The following is a 19,419-nucleotide window of genomic DNA, read 5'->3' as shown; positions in this document are numbered from 1 at the left end:
AAAGATGTGCAGCGTGCCTCCCAGTTACCGCTGCATTCTCCGTGAATCGGTACAGTATCTGTCCGGGGCCTGGGTGGTGGGACACGGGGGTGTCATCTCATCGTCGATCGGGGCAGGCAGCTCATCTTCTCCTATGGCTGCCCGCCTCGATGTCGAAGGTCGAGGTTCGTCGTCTGATGTGGAAGGCTTGCTTGACTGCTGAGCATCGGGCATTTTTCTATCACACAGTTCTTTGTAAGCACTCAAACCATCCTGCAGATATCCCCTAAACCTACGTACCCTTTCACAATTAAAGTCGTACTTTATCATTGCAGCAAAAATCTCACACAGTTGCTTCACTTTCGCTACTGCATTCGGTTTTGATTGTTATCCTTTCCTCTTCCAATTGCATCAGCTCTTCATCTATCAGATCTTGGTCATGGGATGCCACAACCTCTTCAACATCATCTTCGTCAGCTTCCACAAGCCAAACTCACTTTGTCCTTGCTTCGTTCACCATGATCGAAACGCTTAATTATGTCTAGTTTTACGCTAAGTGTAACACCCCGTACGAGCTCTTTCAGGCTTTTCCGACACCTTAGAACTCATCTTGCTGACGGCTGCTCAGTGCAACGTATTTAAGCAATGCCGTTCCGAATCTGGGTGAGAGCGGCTGCTCGGGGCGTGCGCTGCCTTTCTTCGTAACAGTGAAAGCACCTTCTGAAAGCGAAAACAGGGTACTAATGTAGGTTTTTCGTAACAGTGAGGTTTCGTAAAGCGAACGTTCGAAAAGTGGGGGACACCTGTATTGCAAATTGATGTCCCAGCTCTTACTCTGAATACCTTGATTGATGAAGGCAGGTGTGCTCAATGTCTTCTTCACTACCATGTATACCGGAGCCTTCACTTTCAGGGAGTTATGTGCTTGTACCTTTGGCTCTCTGTTACTCTGTCCAGTCTCCTACCAGTTACGTCATATGTCCTATCTTGGTTTACCTGTATTTACATAAATAAGAACTGGTGTACGGACACGTTAGAAGTAGCATCCTACTGTTTACTGATGATTGAGATGATTTTTGTGAAGTGCAGACAGTTTTCTATTTTGAGGGCATTCACTACAATTGTGTTTGTAGCTGTATATTTTCTCCCTCTCTGCTAATACTGGTGAGGGACTGTGTGAGCTCTACAGTGTCATCAGTAACTTTGATGGTATCTTCATTATCACAGGGTATTTTAACCATGTAAATCTTAAAAACAGTCCTGTCTAAATTCCACCAGCATTATGATTTTGCTACCAGAGGTGAAAATACTAGAGCTAGTTTATACTAACATACCAGTTGCCTATAAATCTGTCCCTATACCCAATATTGGACTCTCAGATCACTTATCTGTGATGTTAATTCCAGCATGCAAACCTCTGATCAAACGGACCAAACCAGTTGTAAAGGTGATTAAGACCTGGCCTAAGGGTGCATCCTCCTGAAGTGTCTCGGCCCGAAATGTCAGCTGTACTCTTCATACATGCTGCCTGGCCTGCTGAATTCCTCCAGCATTTTATGTGTGTTGTTTGTCCTGCAGGACTACATTGATAATACGAACTAGAGAACATTCAGGGAGACTGCTACCTATGGCAACCATGTTAACATTGAGGATTATGTGAATTCTTCACCAGTTACATAGAGAAGTGTACTAAAGAAGTTACCATCATGAAACACATCTGGTGAGGGCAAGTCAAAAGCCATAGCTTACTGTAGAGGTCTATGCATGGCTGAGGGATTGAGATTTTGTGTGTGTTGCTTGGATTTCCAGCATCTGCAGATTTTCTCTTGTTTATGAAATGCTCTGGCTGGTCATAGAGCACATTGAAGCCTTTCTCCTGGCTACATTGGACCCTTTCCAGTTTGCTTATCGCTCACATTGAACCACTGACAATATAATAGCCTTTGTCCTGTATTCTCTCCCGACCCACCTGAAAAATGGGGTCTGAAATGCAAGACTACTATTTATAGACTTCAATTTGGCGTTCAACACCATTGCACAGAAACTGGCGGTGAAACTGCCCTCGCTGTCAACACCTCCCTCTGGATACTGGACTTCTTAACAGTAAGGCCGCAGTCAGTCTCTGTTAGCAGCAAAGCCTCTAATCCCATTACGCTGAGGACTGGAGCTCCTCAAGGCTGTGTGTACAACCTGCTGCTGATGCATGACTGTTCAAAATCCAGCTGAAACCATATCATCAAGTTTGCGGATGACACAACAGTGGTTCGCCCCATCAAGAACGATGGTGAGATTGGTTATAGAGAGGAAGTGAAGCGGCTGGTGCATTTGTTGAGAAGAACAACCTAAGCCTGAACATAGAGATGACAAATGAAATCATTGTGGATTTCAGGAAGGTGCAGACGAACAATTTCCCTCTGTAAATACATGGCTCCTCTGTAGAGAGAGTTAAGTGCACCAAGTTTCTGGGAGTTCACATCATGGATGACCTCCCCGGTCCCTTAATATCTTCTCCCTGAACAAGAAGGCGCAGCAGTACCTCCACTTCCTGAGAAGACTGAGACGAGCAAGGCTTCCCACCTCTCCACAATGTACATGCACCTTAACTGTGTTTTACAAGAGCATCATTGAGAATGTCCTGATAACTTGAATCTCTGTCTGGTAGGGGACCAGAAGTCCCAACAAGAGATTGTGAGAACAGCTGAGAGGATCATAGGGGTCTCCCTAACATCCATAGGGAACATCTATCAGGAGCACTGTATATGCATTGTCTTTAGTATTATTAAGGATCATATGCATCCATCCAGCATCCTCTTTGACATTCTACCATCAGGAGGAGACTCCGATGCATAAAAACAAGATCGATCAGGATGAGAAGCATTTTTCCTCCAGGTCATTAGGCTCTGAACTCCAGTCCTGACGAAGGGTCTTGGCCCGAAACGTCGACTGTTCCTAGGGATGCTGCCTGGCCTGCTGCGTTCACCAGCAACTTTGTGTGTTGCTTGAATTTCCAGCATCTGCAGAATTCCTCGTGTTTAGGCTCTGAACTTACTGTATTTGAAGTGTCACTGGTTAATCTGTTCTGCACCTTATAATATTTAATACTAATTTAGTTTGGTTTGTTATTTAAGTGTGATTCATCTGTAAATTTTTATCCTTGCCTTCATAAGTTACTGTGTGATATGTGTACTACTGTGCTTTACACTCTTGTTCAGAGAAACCTTGTCTTGTTTCTATAGACATTATATGGTTATATATGTTTTATTTATGTATGTAGTTAAATGACAATAAACTTGAATTGACTTGCCAAAATGTAACACTTCACATTCCATTTGAGTTCGACTCCATTTGTCATTATTTGACTCACTTTCCCAGTTGATTCTTAGATTATTGGATTAGTTAATCTAATCTAAGATTGTTTATTGTTATTCTCAGTACAAGATTTTAAAAGACAAGGAATCAGGAAACTCAGGATCAAATGAAGCATTAAAAAAAACACTAAGCATAATACACCTAATGGGAGTGGACAAACAATCCATGAGTAGGGTGGGTGGGATCTGGTGGTATGTTGGGCAGTTTTAGCTCCCATTGTCAGTTGTTCGTCCATCGTTGACGTTGATGAGGACCTCGACACCATAATGATGGTGTCGAGACTAGCGCGTGATTTGGATTTAAGTGAGGGAGGGTTGCGCAGCGTCAGCCTCATTCTCTCTTCCCAATTCCCATCTGGGTCCAGTGGCAAGACAGTCTAGACTGCTGGAGATGGGACTAGGCGCGGTGGATGACCAGGACGTCTTCTGTGTCTTGTCCTGCTCTACACCTTCCACGATGCTTGCAGAGACTGCCTTCTTAACTGTTGGACCTTCCATTGGTCTCGTCCGCTCAATCCGCCGGAGTCTGTCTTCACATGCTGGGATAGACAACTCCCTATCTCACCGAGGGTTTGAGACCCGTCGGCTACCCTCACCTGGTTTAGCCGGTTTGTCGAAGCCGTTGCCTGGGGTGTGGCCGCTGTCGCATGCAAACAGTTACGGGGAGCCACAGGTGAGAGCTGAGTGCCAGATGGGGACCAAAGATAGACTAACCGCCCTGAAAAGGATGTGACATGTTCCCCCACCAGAGGTGCTACCCCTCCCTGACACCCCATATACCCCATTGTAAAGTCCTTTTGTCCACTGCAATGCAGCTTCTGTACACCATAGATGCAGCATGTTAGGATGTTCTCTGCTGCATATCTGTAGAAAGTTCTGAGTTTCGGTGTGGATAGACCAGCTCTTTTCAGCTTCAGAAAGTAGAGTAAAGACAGGATCTTGGCCGGTTGTAATCTTAGAAACCCTTCTTCATTGCCCAGTATAAAATGAATTTTAGTGACATCTGCAAGCTAGATCCTGTTAAGATCCTGCCTAGGTCCCGACAACTTCAGACATTTCGACACGTACATGGACAGGAAAAGATGTAAGTGGATATAGGCCAAACTGGCAAATGGAACAAGTTCAGAAAGACATCTTGGGGTGACTTGGGTGAATTGGAGCAAAGGCCTGTTGATGTGCTGTAATTGGTACAAATTTTTGGGTAGGAGACCAAACAGTACTTCATATATAATTTCACTGAGGTGCCTGTATTCTTCGATTCTAATCTTACAATAATGGCAAACATACTATTTAGCAGTAGACTGTTACAGCATACATAGTACAGCATAAATATAAGAGATTCTGCAGATATTGGAAATCCAGAGTAGCAGCGTCCCGATGTAGGGTCTCGGCACGAAATGTTGGTTCTTTATTCCTCTCCACAGATACTACCTGATCTGCTGAATTTCTCCAGCATTTTTTGTGTGTTTCTTAGGCCCACGATGTTGTGCTGACTTTTAAATCGACTCTAAGATCAATCAAAGTCTTCTCTCCTACTTAGGCCTGTATTTTTCTATCATCCATCACATTGAAGGTAGAGCAGTGGACGTAGTGTATATGGATTTCATTAAAGCATTTGATAAAATTCCCCAGGCGAGGCTCATTCAGAAAGTAAGGAGACATGGGATCCAAGTAGACGTTGCTTTGTGAATCCAGAATTGACTTGCCCCAGAAGGCAAAGAGTGGTTGTAGATGGTTCATATTCTGCATGGAGGTTGGTGACCAGTGGTGGTCCATAGGGATCTGTTCTGGGATCTCTCCTTTTTGTGATTTCTATAAATGACCTGGATGAAGAAGGAGGGTAGGTTAGTAAGTTTACTTATGACACAGAGGTTGGGGGTGTTGTGAATATTCTGGAAGGTTGTCAGAGTTGTCAGGACATCGATAGGATGCAGAACTGAGCTGAGAAGTGGCAGATTGACTTCAACCCGGATAAGTGTAAAGTGATTCATTTTTGTAGGTTCAATTTGAAGACAGAATATAAGTGGTAAGACTCTTTGCAGTGTGGAGGATCTGAGAGATCTTGGGGTTTATGTCGATAGGACACTCAAAGCTGCTGTGCAGATTTAGTGTTGTTAAGAAGGTGTATAGTGTGTTTGCATTTGTCAACCGTGGGTTTGAGTTCAAGAGCTGTGAAGTAATGTTACAGCTATATAAGCCCTTGGCTAGATTTTTTTTTGATTATGAGAACACTCAGTCCTTTTTTATTGTTATTAGAAATGCAAACATACATTAAGAAAGGATGCAATGTTTCTCTGGCATGATATCACAGAAAACATGTCAGACCAAAGACTAACACTGACAGAACCACATAATTATAACATATAGTTACAGCAGTGCAAAGCAATACCGTAATTTGATGAAGAACAGTCCATAGGCACCAATTACTCCACTTGGAGTACTGTGTTCAGTTCTGGTCACCTCACTACAGGAAGGATCTGGATACTATAGAGTGCAGAGGAGGTTTACAAGGATGTTACCTGGATTGGAGGGTGTACCTTATGATAATAGGTTGAGTGTGCTTGGCCTTTTCACCTTGGAGCGATGAAGGATGAGAAGTGACCTAATCGAGGCGTATATGATGATAAGAGGCATTGATCAAGTGGATAGTCAGAGGCTTTTCCCCAGGGCTGAAATGGATAACACGAGGGAACACAGTTTTAAGGTGCTTGGAAATAGGTACAGAGGGGATGTCAGGGGTAAGTTTTTTCACCCTAACCCTCTTAGATGGTGATTAGAAAAATAGAGGGCTATGCGCTAGGGAAATTCTAGGTTGTCTATAGATTAGGTTACATGGTCAGCACAAGATTGTGGGCCAAAGGGCCTGTAATGTGCTGTAAATTTCTGTGTTCTATGTTGTTCCTCTGTACCTCTAATGTTTGAACATTCTGCCCATTTAGATAATATTGTTCCTTGTTATGTTTACTTGTATTGTTACATACCAGCAGCAATAGATCACAAATTGAGTCAGGGTTTAATGTTAAACCACTATATTTATTAGTATCTACTCAAAATATAGAAAATTAAATGAGATAAACAGAAGTTAACAGTGTTATGTGTGTGTGGCTCCCAAACTGTCAAGCTTAGGAACAGTTGTTAAAGTCTTAAGCTGGCAAACTAGAATAAGTGAGGGGAGAAACTTGTAAATCCACATTAAAATGCAGAGAGGAGGTGATCACGAAAGATTCCACAGGTTCCACACTGGGAAAATGAAGTAACACTCGCCGAAGATCTTATCCATCGAGTCGTCCCGAAATTCACATAGAAATATCACAAGGTGACAGTCACGGAATAGTCCTCAGCACAAGTGTTTTCCACAAAACACACCCGAAACCATGTAAGGGTTAACAAAGGTGGTTGCCACAGGGTACTCCAACAAAATCCACGTATGGATCATACGAAGTGATAGTCACACATCCAATGTGCACTGGGTGCTGTTGATCAACCCATTTCTCAGGGCATGGGAAAGTATCAGACTTTACCCATTGCAGCAGCAAGCTCCTGCTAGCAGCTCGCGGTTTCCCTCTTGCGCTCGCTCGCTCTCTTTTGCTCTCTCTCTCCCCCCCCATCTCTTCTGAGAGTCCCAGCGGTCTGTCACAGCTTGTTATACTGATGTCATAGTCCAGCCTCATCCAGGCGTTTTAAAGTGACACCCTCAGTAAACGAAACCGTGATCACATAACAGTATGTTTACTTATAAGGAACTTTATTGTTCCTTTTACTTGTATGCATTATCATACATTTCCCAACACTGCATTCCTTCTGTGAATTTTTTGCCCATTCTTCCAATTTGTCTAAGTCCTGCTGCTCAGCACTACCCACCCCTCCACCTATCTTTGTATCATCTGCAAACTTTGCCACAAAGCCATCAATTCTGTTATCCAAATCATTGACAAACAAATGTGAAAAGTAGCGGTCCCAATACTGACCCCTGAGGAATACAACTAGTCGCTGGCAGCCGACCAGAAATGACTTTTTTTTAAATCCCCCTCACTGCTTCCTGCCTGTTAGCCATTCCTCTATCTATGCCAGTATCCTTCATAGTGTGGCACCTTATCAAATGCCTTCTGGAAATCCACGTAAATGAATTTTCTTCATAGGGGGATGAAGGGTTATGGGGAAAGGCAGGTAGGTGGAGATGAGTCCATGATCAGATTAGCTATGATCTCATTGATTGGTGGAGCAGGCTCGTCAGCTAGATGGCCTACTCCTGCTCCTCTTCCTTATGTTCTCCTTAGGCAACTCTGCTTGTTACTTCCTCGAAGAACTCCAACAGATTTGTCAGACAAGATTTCCCTTTACAGAAACTATGCTGACTTTGACTTATTTTATCATTGGTCTCCAAGTACCCGGAAACCTCATCCTTTAATAGACTCCAACACTTTCCCAACCGCTGAGGTTAGGCTAACAGGCCTATAATTTCCTTTCTTCTGCCTTCATGAAGACATTTGCAGTCTTCTAGTCCTCCGGGACCATGCCAGAATCAAATGATTCTTGAAAGATCATGACCAATGCACCTGTTACCTCTTCAGAAAACGCTCTCAGGACTCTGGGATGTTGTCCATTTGGTCCAGGTAACTTATCTATCTTAAGACCTTTGAGTTTACCTTGCACTTTTCCCTTTGTAATAACAACAGCACTCACTGCTTCTCCCTGACACTTACGGATCTTTGGCACACTACTAGTATCCTCCACAATGGAGAAGAATGCAAAGTACGCATATGGTTCATCTGCAATTTCTTTGTTCCCCATTAATACCTGTATCATTTTCCAGTGGTCCAATATCAATTCTCACCTCCCTTTTGCTCTTTATATATCTGAAAAAAACTTTTTAGTATCCTGCTTTATATTATTGGCTAGCTTACCCTCATATTTGATCTTTTCCCTTACAGCTTTTCAAGGTGCCTTTTGTTGGATTTTAAAAGCTTCCCAATCATCCCACTGCCCACTCACTTTGGCTTCCTTGTATGCCCTTTCCTTGGCTTTTATGCAGTCCTTAATTTCCTTTGTCATCCATGGTTGCCTACCCCTGCCATTTGAAAACTTCTTCCTCTTTGGGACGTATCTATCCTGTACCTTGTGAACTATTCCCAGAAAAGTTGATGAAGACAAGGCAGTGGATGTTACCTACACTGACTTTAACAAAGCATTTGTCAACGTCCCACATAGGAGATAGGTCAAGAAGTTTCAGTTGCTTGACAATCAGGATGAGGTAGTAAATTCAGTTAGACATTGGCTTTGTGGGAGAAGCCAGAGAATGGTGGTAGATGGTTACCTCTCTGACTAGAGGCCTATGACTAGTGGTGTCACAGGGATTGGTGCTGGGTCTGTTATTGTTTATCATCTATATCAATGATCGATATTATGTTGTTAATTGGATCAGCAAACTTGCAGTTGACACCAAGATTAGCAGTGTAGTGGACAGCGAGGCAGGCTATCATGGCAATAGAATGCAGTAGGACCAACCAGAATAGGTCTAAAGGCTGATTTATACTTCTGCGCCAAATGTATGCGTAACCTACGCAAGTGATGCAGAAGTATAAATCAGCCTTTACACAGCGAATGGTGGGGCACTGAGGATCGGGTAGAACAAAGGGATCTAGGAATACAGATCCATAGTTCATTGAACGCTGATAGGGTTGTAAAGAAAGATTTTGACACATTGTCTTCATAAATCAAAGTATTGAATACAGGAGTTGGGATGTTAAAAGACCATAATATATTGGAGCAGAATTAGGCCATTTGGCCCATCCAGTCAGCTCTACCATTTCACCATGGCTGATCCAGTTTTCCTCTCAGCCCCAATCTCCTACCTTACCGCCCCCCCCATCACTTCATGCCCTGACCAATGAAGAATCTATGAACCTCTTCCTTAAATATACACGAAGACAAGGCCTCCACAGCTCCCTGTGGTAATGAATTCCACTCTCTGGCTAAATAAATTCCTCCTCATCTCTGTTCTAAAAGAATGCACCCTTATTCTGAGGCTGGGTCCTATGTTCTTAGACTCTCCTGGCACAGGAAGCCTCCTCTATCAAGGCCTTTCACTATTCAATAAGTTTCAGTTAGTCACCCTTCATTCTTCTGAATTCTATTGAATACAGGCCCAGAGCCATCAAACGCTCTTCATAGGATAAGTTTTTCAATCCTGGGGAATCATTTTGAGCCCCCTCCAGTTTCAGAATGTCCTTTCTAAGGGGCTCACAATACCCCAAGTGAAGCTTCACTAGTGCTTTCTAAAGTCTCAATATTACATCCTTGCTTTTATATTCTATTCCTCTGGAAATATTAACATTGAATTTGCCTTCCTCACCACAGACTTAACCTGCAAATTAACTTTAAAGGAATCCTGCCCAAGAACTCCCAAGTCCTTTTGTACCTCAGATTTTTGTATTTTTCTCTCCATTTAGAAAATGACCATACACTTCTTGATATTCCATCTGCCACTTCTTTGCTAATTTTCACTGCTACCTCAAAAATACCTGTCTCTCCACCTAGCTTCGTATCAACTGCAAACTTTGCAACAAAGCCGTCAATTCTGTCATCCATATCATTGATATAACGTAAAAGAATAGGTCCAGGCACAGACCCATGATGTTGGGTGGGATTTCAACTAGAGGTTATGGGTGAAGGGTGAAAGGTGAAAAGTTTAAGGGGAACGTGTGGAACAAACGGCAGGCACAAGTGGTGCAAACATACTCAATTTCAATCTTTCAGAGCAGTTGTACAAGACAAGAAATCAGGGCCCCTTTGGTAACAGCTAATTTGAGTGTTGGTCACTTAATGTATATAAGTTTGAAAGAGTGCAGAGACACCTTACAAGGTTTAAAAGTTTAAAGGACGTTGCTAGGTCTGGAGGACTTGAGTTATATGGAAAGATTGAATAGGACTATAGAAGACAGAGGGGATTTGATGGAAGTATACAAAATTATGAGTGTAGATGTTGGATGGGACTACAGCTAGAGGTCATGGGTTAAGGGTGTAAGGTGAAAAGCTTAAGGGGAACATGGGAGTCTTCATTTAGAAGACTGTGCGAGTGTGGAATGAGCTGCCCGTGCAAGTGGTGCATGCAAACTCGATTTCGATATTTAAGGGAAGTTTGGATAGGTACATGGAGAGAAGGGGTATGTTCCTGGTGCAGGTTAATGGGTGTAAGGAGTTTGTGTTTTGGCACAATTGGGTGATAATTTGGTTCTCATTAGCCACGTGTTAAACTGTGTAATCTTCCTATTTCTGACCTCTGACCTCTAACCAGTGGCGCAGGTTGGAGTCTTGTGATCATGACCATAAGACGTAGGAGCAGAATTAGGCCATCTGGCCCATCAAGTCTGCTCTGCCATTCAATCATGATTCAATCACGATCGACCGGTCTATCTTTGAGACTTTCCCAGTAAATACACAAATACTGTTGTAATGTGAGCATTATAAAAATTAAGTAATACTAATTAGGATAATGGTAATATAGCAATACTTCTGCTACTGAAAGCTGTTTGTAAGGAGAGATTGCTTCTGGGTTGTGGGGTTTTTGTTCCATTCTTTCTGCCCAGTGCATGTGTGTAGCTCCTCCACCGTGCACCACGGTAGAAAAGACCGGAAGCAAAACCCCGCAACCCGGAAATACTATCATAATTAGTATTACTTATTTTTATAATGCTCACATTACAGCACCTTTAATTCTATGTTTCATTATTTAATTTTATTTCAACATGAAAAATAAATAAATAAAAAATGACTGTTGCATTCAGTGTGATGACTGGGGCTGAATACTTTCTGCTAGTTCCCTGAAATTTGGCTCATAACTACAGACAGCCAGTTTGAGACAGTCTGTGAGGTGTTCGTCAGTAAGTAGGGTTGCCAACTGTCCCGTATTAGCCGGGACATCCCGTATATTGGGCTAAATTGGTTTATCCTATATGGAATCGCCCTTGTCCCGTATTTCCCCCACTAAGGTAGAGCGTTCTGATGAAACTGTTCGTAAGCCGAAATGGCGTAAATAGATAGATAGATATACTTTATTGACTCCGAGGGAAATTAGGTTTCGTTACAGTTGTACCAACCAAGAACAGAGTACAAACATAGCAATACAAAAACCACAAACAATCAAATAATAATATGTAAACCATGTCAGAGGGAAATAAGTCCAGGACCAGCCCATTGGCCCAGGGTGTCCAATCCTCCAAGGGAGGAGCTGCAAAGTTTGATGGCCACAGGCAGGAATGATTCCCATGCCGCTCAGTGCTGCATCCCAGTGGAATGAGTCTCTGGCTGAATGTACTCCTGTGCCCAACGGTATAAATGATGTTACACACCGACATCGGGTTGGCAGAGGGAGGGATGTACACAACAACCACAATTGCATGTGAGATTTCCCTTAGCAAATAATATGGCCGGAGTCCAACAGCAAAAAGTTCAATATCCAGGCTACAAACACATTCCTTGATCGTAATATGACCAGGATTGCACCATCTGTTGTTAACCAGCACAGCAAGCCCCCTCCTTTACGCTTACCGCTCTCAGTGCACTTCCGGTCAGCCCGAACGGTCTGGAAGCCCTTTATGGAAACGTTTTGGTTGGGTATGTAGTCGTGCAGCCACGTTTCAGTAAAACACATAACACTGCACTCCCGAAATGTTCTCTGACTCCTGGCTAGTGCCGTCAACTCGTCCATTTTATTACCCAGCGATCTCACAAAGCGAAGAAGCAATTACCATTAATTTATATGGGAAAAATTTTTGAGCGTTCCCAGACCCAAAAAATAACCTACCAAATCATACCAGATAACACACAACTTAAAATAACACTAACATATAGTAAAAGCAGGAATGATATGATAAATACACAGCCTATATAAAGTAGAAATAATGTATGTACAGTGTATCATAATCTGGAAGATGAAACCAAAACCAATTTGTAGGAAAAAATCGGCACATACACGCATGCACACGTCACGCATGTGCACACAGGTGCCCGTGCAAGGCTTCATGGTCATGGTAGTCTTTCTCGGGGTAAACACAAGTGTCCCGTATTTGACTGCTACTTTTGTCCCTTATTTGGGAGTGAGAAAGTTGGCAACCCTATCAGTAAGACAGCTCCTGTACTTAGATTTCATAATTTTCATCTGTTGCAGCACAGCGCCCTCGCAAACCTCCTGACAGACTGAATATTGGAATGGACAGTTTCCTTTGTTAGACTGAATGTTGAACCTGCCATGTTTTTCAGGTGTTTTGTATTGGTAAACTGTTACTGAGACACTAGTGCAAGTTTCAGAGGTACGCAAGATGATGACACCACTGTTTTTTGTTTCCCAGTTCTTGTACATTTGGGGAATGTTGGAATTTAAAGGGTGAGAAGTGTGTAATGTGAGCATTTTAAAGATAAGTTAATACCAATTAATAATAATAATAGGCATCTGTTAGTTTCGTGAGACCATGGATTTGCGCCCTGGAAGGTTTCCAGGGCGCACGCCTGGACAAGGTTGTATGGAAGACCAGCAGTTGCCCATTCTGCAAGTCTCCCCTCTCCACGCCACCGATGTTGTCCAAGGGAAGGGCATTAGGACCCATACACCTTGGCATCGGTGTCGTTGCAGAGCAATGTGTGGTTAAGTGCCTTGCTGAAGGACACACACAATGCCTCAGCCAAGGCTCGAACTAGCGACCTTCAGATCACTAGACTGACGCCTTAACCACATGGCCACGCGCCAACACCAATTAATACCAATTAGGATAATGGTAATATAGCAATACTCCTACGGAAAGCTGTTTGTAAACAGAGGTTGTTTCCGGGGTTGCGGGGTTTTACTTTCGGTCTTTTCTGCGCATGTGTGTATAAGCCCCTCCGCCACATTGGTTTTGCCGTCCCAGATAAAGTTATTCATTTGGACATGAAGTTGTCGAGTGGTCCTTTTTCAAAGTCGAAGTTACTACAAAAGGTATGAAGTATTGTAATATTCTTAAAGACAACTGTGGCCTGTTTGATATGCTAGTTAGTGTTTTCTTGGTTGAATTAATTTGAAAGTTTGACAAAAGCATTTTATGTAATTCAGATACAATTAGATTAGATTATGAAGACACGTAGTCCTCTTTTATTGTCATTTAGTAATGCATGCATTAAGAAATTATACATTATTTCCTCCGGTGTGATATCACAAAACACAGGACAAACCAAGACTAAAAAAACTGACAAAACCACATAATTATAACATATAGTTACAATAGTGCACAATACCATAACTTGTTGAAGAAGTCTGTGAGCACAGTAAAGTTCAAAGTTTCTCAAATGTCCCACATCTCACGCAGATGGGAGAAGGAAGAACTCTCCCTGCCATGCCAACCACAATCTGACTCTGAGTCATCCGGAAATTTCGAGCTCTGATCAGCTCTCCGACACCGAGTACTGAGCGCCATCTCTGTCCAAGTGATTCGACCTCTTTCTCGGTCGCCAAAAGCAGGCAAGGCCAGGGATTTGGAGGCCTACCCTCCGAAAGATTCCTGACGGCGCAGTAACGACAGCAGCGAACGAGCGTTTCAGAAAGTTCTCCAGATGTTCCTCTGTGCTTTCACATCCATTCTCCATCAAATCAGAAATTGCCCACGGCCCCTATTTAACAGATACGACATCATTTTTCACCGGAGAGCTGCGCACGTGCGGTGCGCTGCCATCTTCTCCTCCCATCTTCTCATTAGCCCAAATAAAAGGCCTCAAGTTGGAAGTACAATCTGTGTTGTTCTTTCTCTAAACGATTTAGTGGGTAGATCCTGCCTTTCACTAAGACCGAGGTAGGGGATCTTGGGCTTAAAAAGGTTGGTGACCACTGATGTACAGTGTCGGGAAGTGTGTGGTCATATTATTTTCTAAATGGGGAGAAGATTTCCAAAGGAACTGACTTGGAAGTCCTCATGCTGGATTTCATGAAGATTAACTTGCAGGTTTAGTTGGTGATAAGGAAGGCAAATGTAATGTTAGCATTCATTTTGAGGGGACTAGAATACAATGCCAAGGATACAATACTGTGTCTTTATATAGCATTTGGACTTGGTATTGTGAGCAGGGGGGCACAGCCTCAGAATTGAGGGACGTCCATTTAGAACAGATGAAGAAAAATTTCTTTAGACCATATATAGTGAATCTGTGGAGTTCCTTACCGCAGACGGTTGTGCAGGCCGCGTCATTGGGTATATTTAAATCAGAGGTTGATAGGTCTTGATGAATCAGGCTGGAGAATGGGGTCGAGGAACAATATATCAGCTATGATAGGATGGTGGGGCAAACTTGATAGGCCGAATGGTCTAATTCTGCTCCTAGGTTTTATGGTTGGTTGGATTGTCTTTTAAAAGTTGTAATTCTCCTCACCTCTACCAATTCTGGCATTGTTTCATATTTTTCACATAGAAGGTGTTCTGCATGTGGAATGTGCTGGCAGAGGAGTTGATGGACCCAATACAATTATTACATTTGAGGCATTTAGACAGACACTTAAATGTAATTTCATTCTGTCTGTGGCCCCTTTTGTATGTTTTTTAAAAAAATCTTTTTTCTCTGCTTTGCCTTGCAAATGCTCTCACGAAGTTTATAGCTTCCATTGTCAATACTGTTTTTCTTTCTTTATAATCTCATTTGTTTAAACCTTTTCTAAAAGCACTATAAAGCCACCTGTGAGCATATTGATCTTGGCCACATTGAGGCATGTCCTCTTGTGTTTGACAGGTTCCACTTTACGAGATTGGCCTTATATTGCTATGAATCTGGAATTGAACTGCAATGTGAAGCTAAGATTTGATTCCTGAAGCGCTTATTGAGCTCCAGTGACATAATACAGAAAGCTGTGGGCAGGGTTCATGAACACAATGTTAAATTCAGAAATAAGTTGCTCTTCAGGGAAGAGTGTTTTGTTTCTTGGGCAGTGAAAACAGAGTAAGTGAAAGGAGAGTTGCTTGTGAAAGCTATTGAACATGATTGAGGAGTGGGTCGAGATATCTCCAACACACTCTTTCCTGTCTTATATTTGATGCATTCCTCAATCACCATTACCTTTCCATAGTAAATCACTTGTTCTTTCACTACTTAGTTTTGTCTTTGTACTGTATCCCTTTTATCATTTATTTTTTCAGCACCTTTCAGTTACCTTTCTTTTCCATGAGATGTGTAATTTTGAAATGCTTTCTGTGTGATAACTAGTTATTGATCAGAGCTCACTCTGTTTATGGATGCTTCATAGCCTAGCTATGGCATAGGTTAAAGCACAGTAGGGAGTTTCTTAGGTTCATTGAGCTTTTACTGGCTTTTTGTAAGATGCCATTCTTGCAGCCATAGCTTGTTAGTATTCACTTTTTAAATTGATAAAGCTTTAATCTACTCCTGCCACGCATAAGAGTGAATTCTTGTATTATATTTTTGCTTTTGCCATTGTAGTTTTAATGTCCAGGTTAAGTAAAATTCATACTCGAGAGGACTTTTTAAGTAAAATTACACGTTGCTCCAGTTTGGTTGTGCAACATTGCTGATGTATTCTTCATGAGGCATGTAGTTTCCCTTAGTTGTAGGGGCTTGGGATTGAAGCACATTTTAGCACACCAGTCGTGTACTCCATATTTGTTTAACATGGTTTATTGTGCTTTTCAGCTTCTGTTTCAAGCCCCATGATTCCCAGTGGCATGCGGAATATTCATGATAGTAAAGTGACAAGTCAGTTGTCGGGCTCTTCATCAAATCACCATTCAGATAATTCCAGACATGGATCAAATGAGGACTACATTCACATGGTTCATCGGCTTGGATCAGAGGTGGGAAAATCAGTCATTGATACAGAAAATTTTGTTTGTTCAAGCCTGAACTGCATTCTGTTCAAGCTGTAGGCTGAACCTTAATATACTTCAAGCATTTGTTAGTGAAATTGCATTTTGGATTTTAGATGAGGTTTATCTTTGAGTAACAAGAGAATATAGTGAGAATCAGCAATAAATTCCTGATTCAGTTGATGCGAAGGTAATAGCGCTGTTTTACACTACTTTAGATGATAATGCTTAAACTCAGAAGCCTATGCCCTGAAATCTATCTTTACAAATATTTTGAAATGAAATACTGTTTTGAACTTGAAAATTAAGGCATTGTCCCTAGGATTTGATAGAGTACATACATTGCTTGCACCTACATTGATAAAGAGTTGGCTATTTCGGTGTTTTGAAAAGCTCCTCATTATTCAACCAAAGTGTAATTTGTTTTCACTCAATGGGAGGAAAATATCTGAATTTATTTTTCCTTAAACTTGAACATAAACTTCATTTATGTCTTGATTTTAAAGTTCTTTAGCCTGCCTCATTTGCAGTTCTACCTTTTCATAGCAGCAGGAACATGGAATCTTAGTTCTGCTTTTGACATAATTATAAGGATTAGCTTTATTTGTCACATGTACATCGATGAAGCATCAAAACATACAGTGAAATGTGTTTGCTTTAATGACTGAAACAGTCCTGAGGATGTTCTGGGGCGGTCAATAAGTCTCACCCTGTAGTTGGTTGTTAAAGCTACCCATAATAAGTTTTTAAAATCTCTTCTCTTCTTACCCCCTCCCTCCCTTGGTTGCCTCCATCTCTTTCTCTCCTCCCATGCCCCCTCTTCCTACGTGGCATCTCCAATTCCTTTCTTAACCCCTCTTCTTCTCTTCTATATACTTGCCTCCCAGCTTCAGTCCTGCTATAGGGTCTTGACCTGAAATGTTGACAATTTCTATGCTCCCACAGTTGTTGCTCAACCCAGCAGATGGTTTATTGTTCAGATCCCAGCATCTGCAGCCTTCTGTCTCCTTTAAACTTTCCTCTCACTTTAAACTACTAGTTCCTTGTGATAAAGATTCTGATTAGCTTATCTATGTCCTTCATAATTTTATAAATCTTCATAAGGTTAGCCCTGGGTCCCTTGCGTTCCATTGAGAACAAGCCTAGTCTATCTTGCCTCTCCTTATAAATGCAGACCTTCATTCCAGGTAATGCGCTGGTGCAGCTCTCCTGCTCTTTCTCTGTTACTGCTACATCTGTGTTAAGTGACAAGAACTGGTGGTCAAACCAATATTTTGTGCAGCTGAAGCATGGTGTCCCAACTCTTCTACTCGATACTCCTTAGGTCCCTGCTGCTTACTTTATATGGCTAGCCAGAATCTGACTTGAAGGTATTTGAAATAAGAAATGAAAAAAAAAAGCTAGTAATATTCAGCATATCATACATTACCTTTGGAGAGAGAAGCACTTGTAAATTTCAGGTTGGTGACCACTTATTAGATGTAAAAGCAAGCTTTCAAAGACACTTGGTAGTCAAGTGAAGGAATGAAATGGTGGATACAATTAGAACCTTTCTACTATGGAGGGGAATATTTGAGTATTTTACAGTTCCACCCAACTGAATGTGAGTGTCTAAGGTGCTCACTAGATTTTCCTCTGCAAGAATTAATAGTTCAGCAGTTGACATTATGGTCTATGGCTGTCTACCCAATGGGCTCTGAAATTGATTAGTATAATGGTACACCAGCTAAAGCTGCTGTCTCATTGCTTCAGGGAACTGGGTTAGATCCTGCTGTAGGGTGCTGTCTATTTTCGGGCACTTTCTCCATTTGACTATATAGGTTTCCCCAGATGCTCCAGTTTCTTCCCAAGGGAGTATATCACCTCACAATCCATCTGTATTCACCTCTGGCTAAATGTGTAGATTACACATTGGCTTTACTAGTTATCTCAGAATCAAGAGTTGGAGTGAAAGCAGGACATGCCTAGTCCTCGGGGAATAAGAAATTAGAAAAAATCTTAAGTGGAGGATAGAATGGTGATAAAAGGTTTTCATAATAGCTATATGAGCAGGTGGTGTTATAGTCAGTCTATGGTAATCAGAAATACTAATAGCTAAGTATTGTTTGTTGTTATTATCATCATACTTGGAAAGACCGTTGTTCCACAGGCATTAAGATCCTTTGGTAGGGAAGAATCAGGGATGCACTGAATGATGGTATGTGAAAGTCAGAACTTGATGGCAAAGTTGAAGGAGCAGACATGTTCAAGTACGCTACTTGTAAGCTTTCCATGCCCGACTGTAGATAAAATATTAGTAGGGAGATCCAGTAGTGTCCTTTCAGCATTGCCTTTCTTCTGGCACAGATGATAGAAAAGCAGATTGACCCCTTATTCCAGAGTTCACAGCGGATATTAAGACCTTATTTATAGAATTAAGTTCAATATTCCTGGTAATTCTAAGCAACTTGCACACGTATACATGTACATATGATTCTCTTGAGATGTGTGTATGGGTAAGTTGAGAAGTGTAATAAAACCATTGAAATAAAAAAGTGAAATAATGTCATTTTAGTCTATTTTTTTCTCTACATATTTTGCAAGTTTAGTCACAAGTATCATCTATCCCAGGAAACACTTCCCCTTCAGTTCTCAGTTGTCTTTTATTTACTCAAATATTTATTCATTCATTCACACCCCATGCCAAAGTATTCTCTCCTGCAGTGAAAAAATGAGGGTAATTTAGGAAATGTAGTTGAGATCAGTTGAACAATGGACAGAAAAATGACATAATTTAATCCTTAGTGTGAGGTAATGTACTTTGAAAGGTTTAATAAGCTGAGATATAAACAATGAATGGTAAGGCCTTGGGACTTATTGAGGAGCAGCAAGATCTTTGTGTCTGAGACCCAAGATCTCTGAAGGTATCTGCACATGTAGATGAAGTGATAAAGAACTATTTGAGACACTTTATTAGCTAAGGCATTTAAGAGCAGGGATATTATTGTGCCATTTTATAAAAATTTTGGTTAGGCCGCAGCTGGAATACTATTGCACAGGTGGTCACCACACAGCCTGTGTGTTTAGTGCACTGGTGGTCATCGGTCAGCTGGAGTATTTATTGTGATGGTGATCAGTGTACGGCTGGAGTATTTGTGCGCTGGTGGTCTCCGGGAGGCTGAAGTATTTAGTACACTGATGGTCACCGCACAATTGGAATATTTATTGTGTTGGTGGTCACTGCATGGCTGGTGTATTTA

General features: G+C 41.8%; 1 protein-coding gene across 4 annotated transcripts in view; it reads left to right on the top strand.

The window, feature by feature from the left end:
- LOC134347278 (nipped-B-like protein) overlaps positions 1 to 19,419 on the top strand; it is a 518,044-nt gene that overhangs the window by 167,980 nt on the left and 330,645 nt on the right. For all 4 annotated transcript variants that reach the window (XM_063049674.1, XM_063049675.1, XM_063049673.1 and 1 more), the window contains one exon: positions 16,008 to 16,168. In XM_063049674.1, coding sequence (XP_062905744.1) covers positions 16,008 to 16,168 — 161 coding nt within the window. The remainder of the gene's footprint in view (positions 1 to 16,007; positions 16,169 to 19,419) is intronic.

Source organism: Mobula hypostoma, chromosome 5 (assembly GCF_963921235.1).
Source record: "Mobula hypostoma chromosome 5, sMobHyp1.1, whole genome shotgun sequence".
In the NCBI taxonomy this organism is placed as follows: Eukaryota; Metazoa; Chordata; class Chondrichthyes; order Myliobatiformes; family Myliobatidae; genus Mobula; species Mobula hypostoma.
This window is presented reverse-complemented; position numbering and strand designations above follow the sequence as displayed.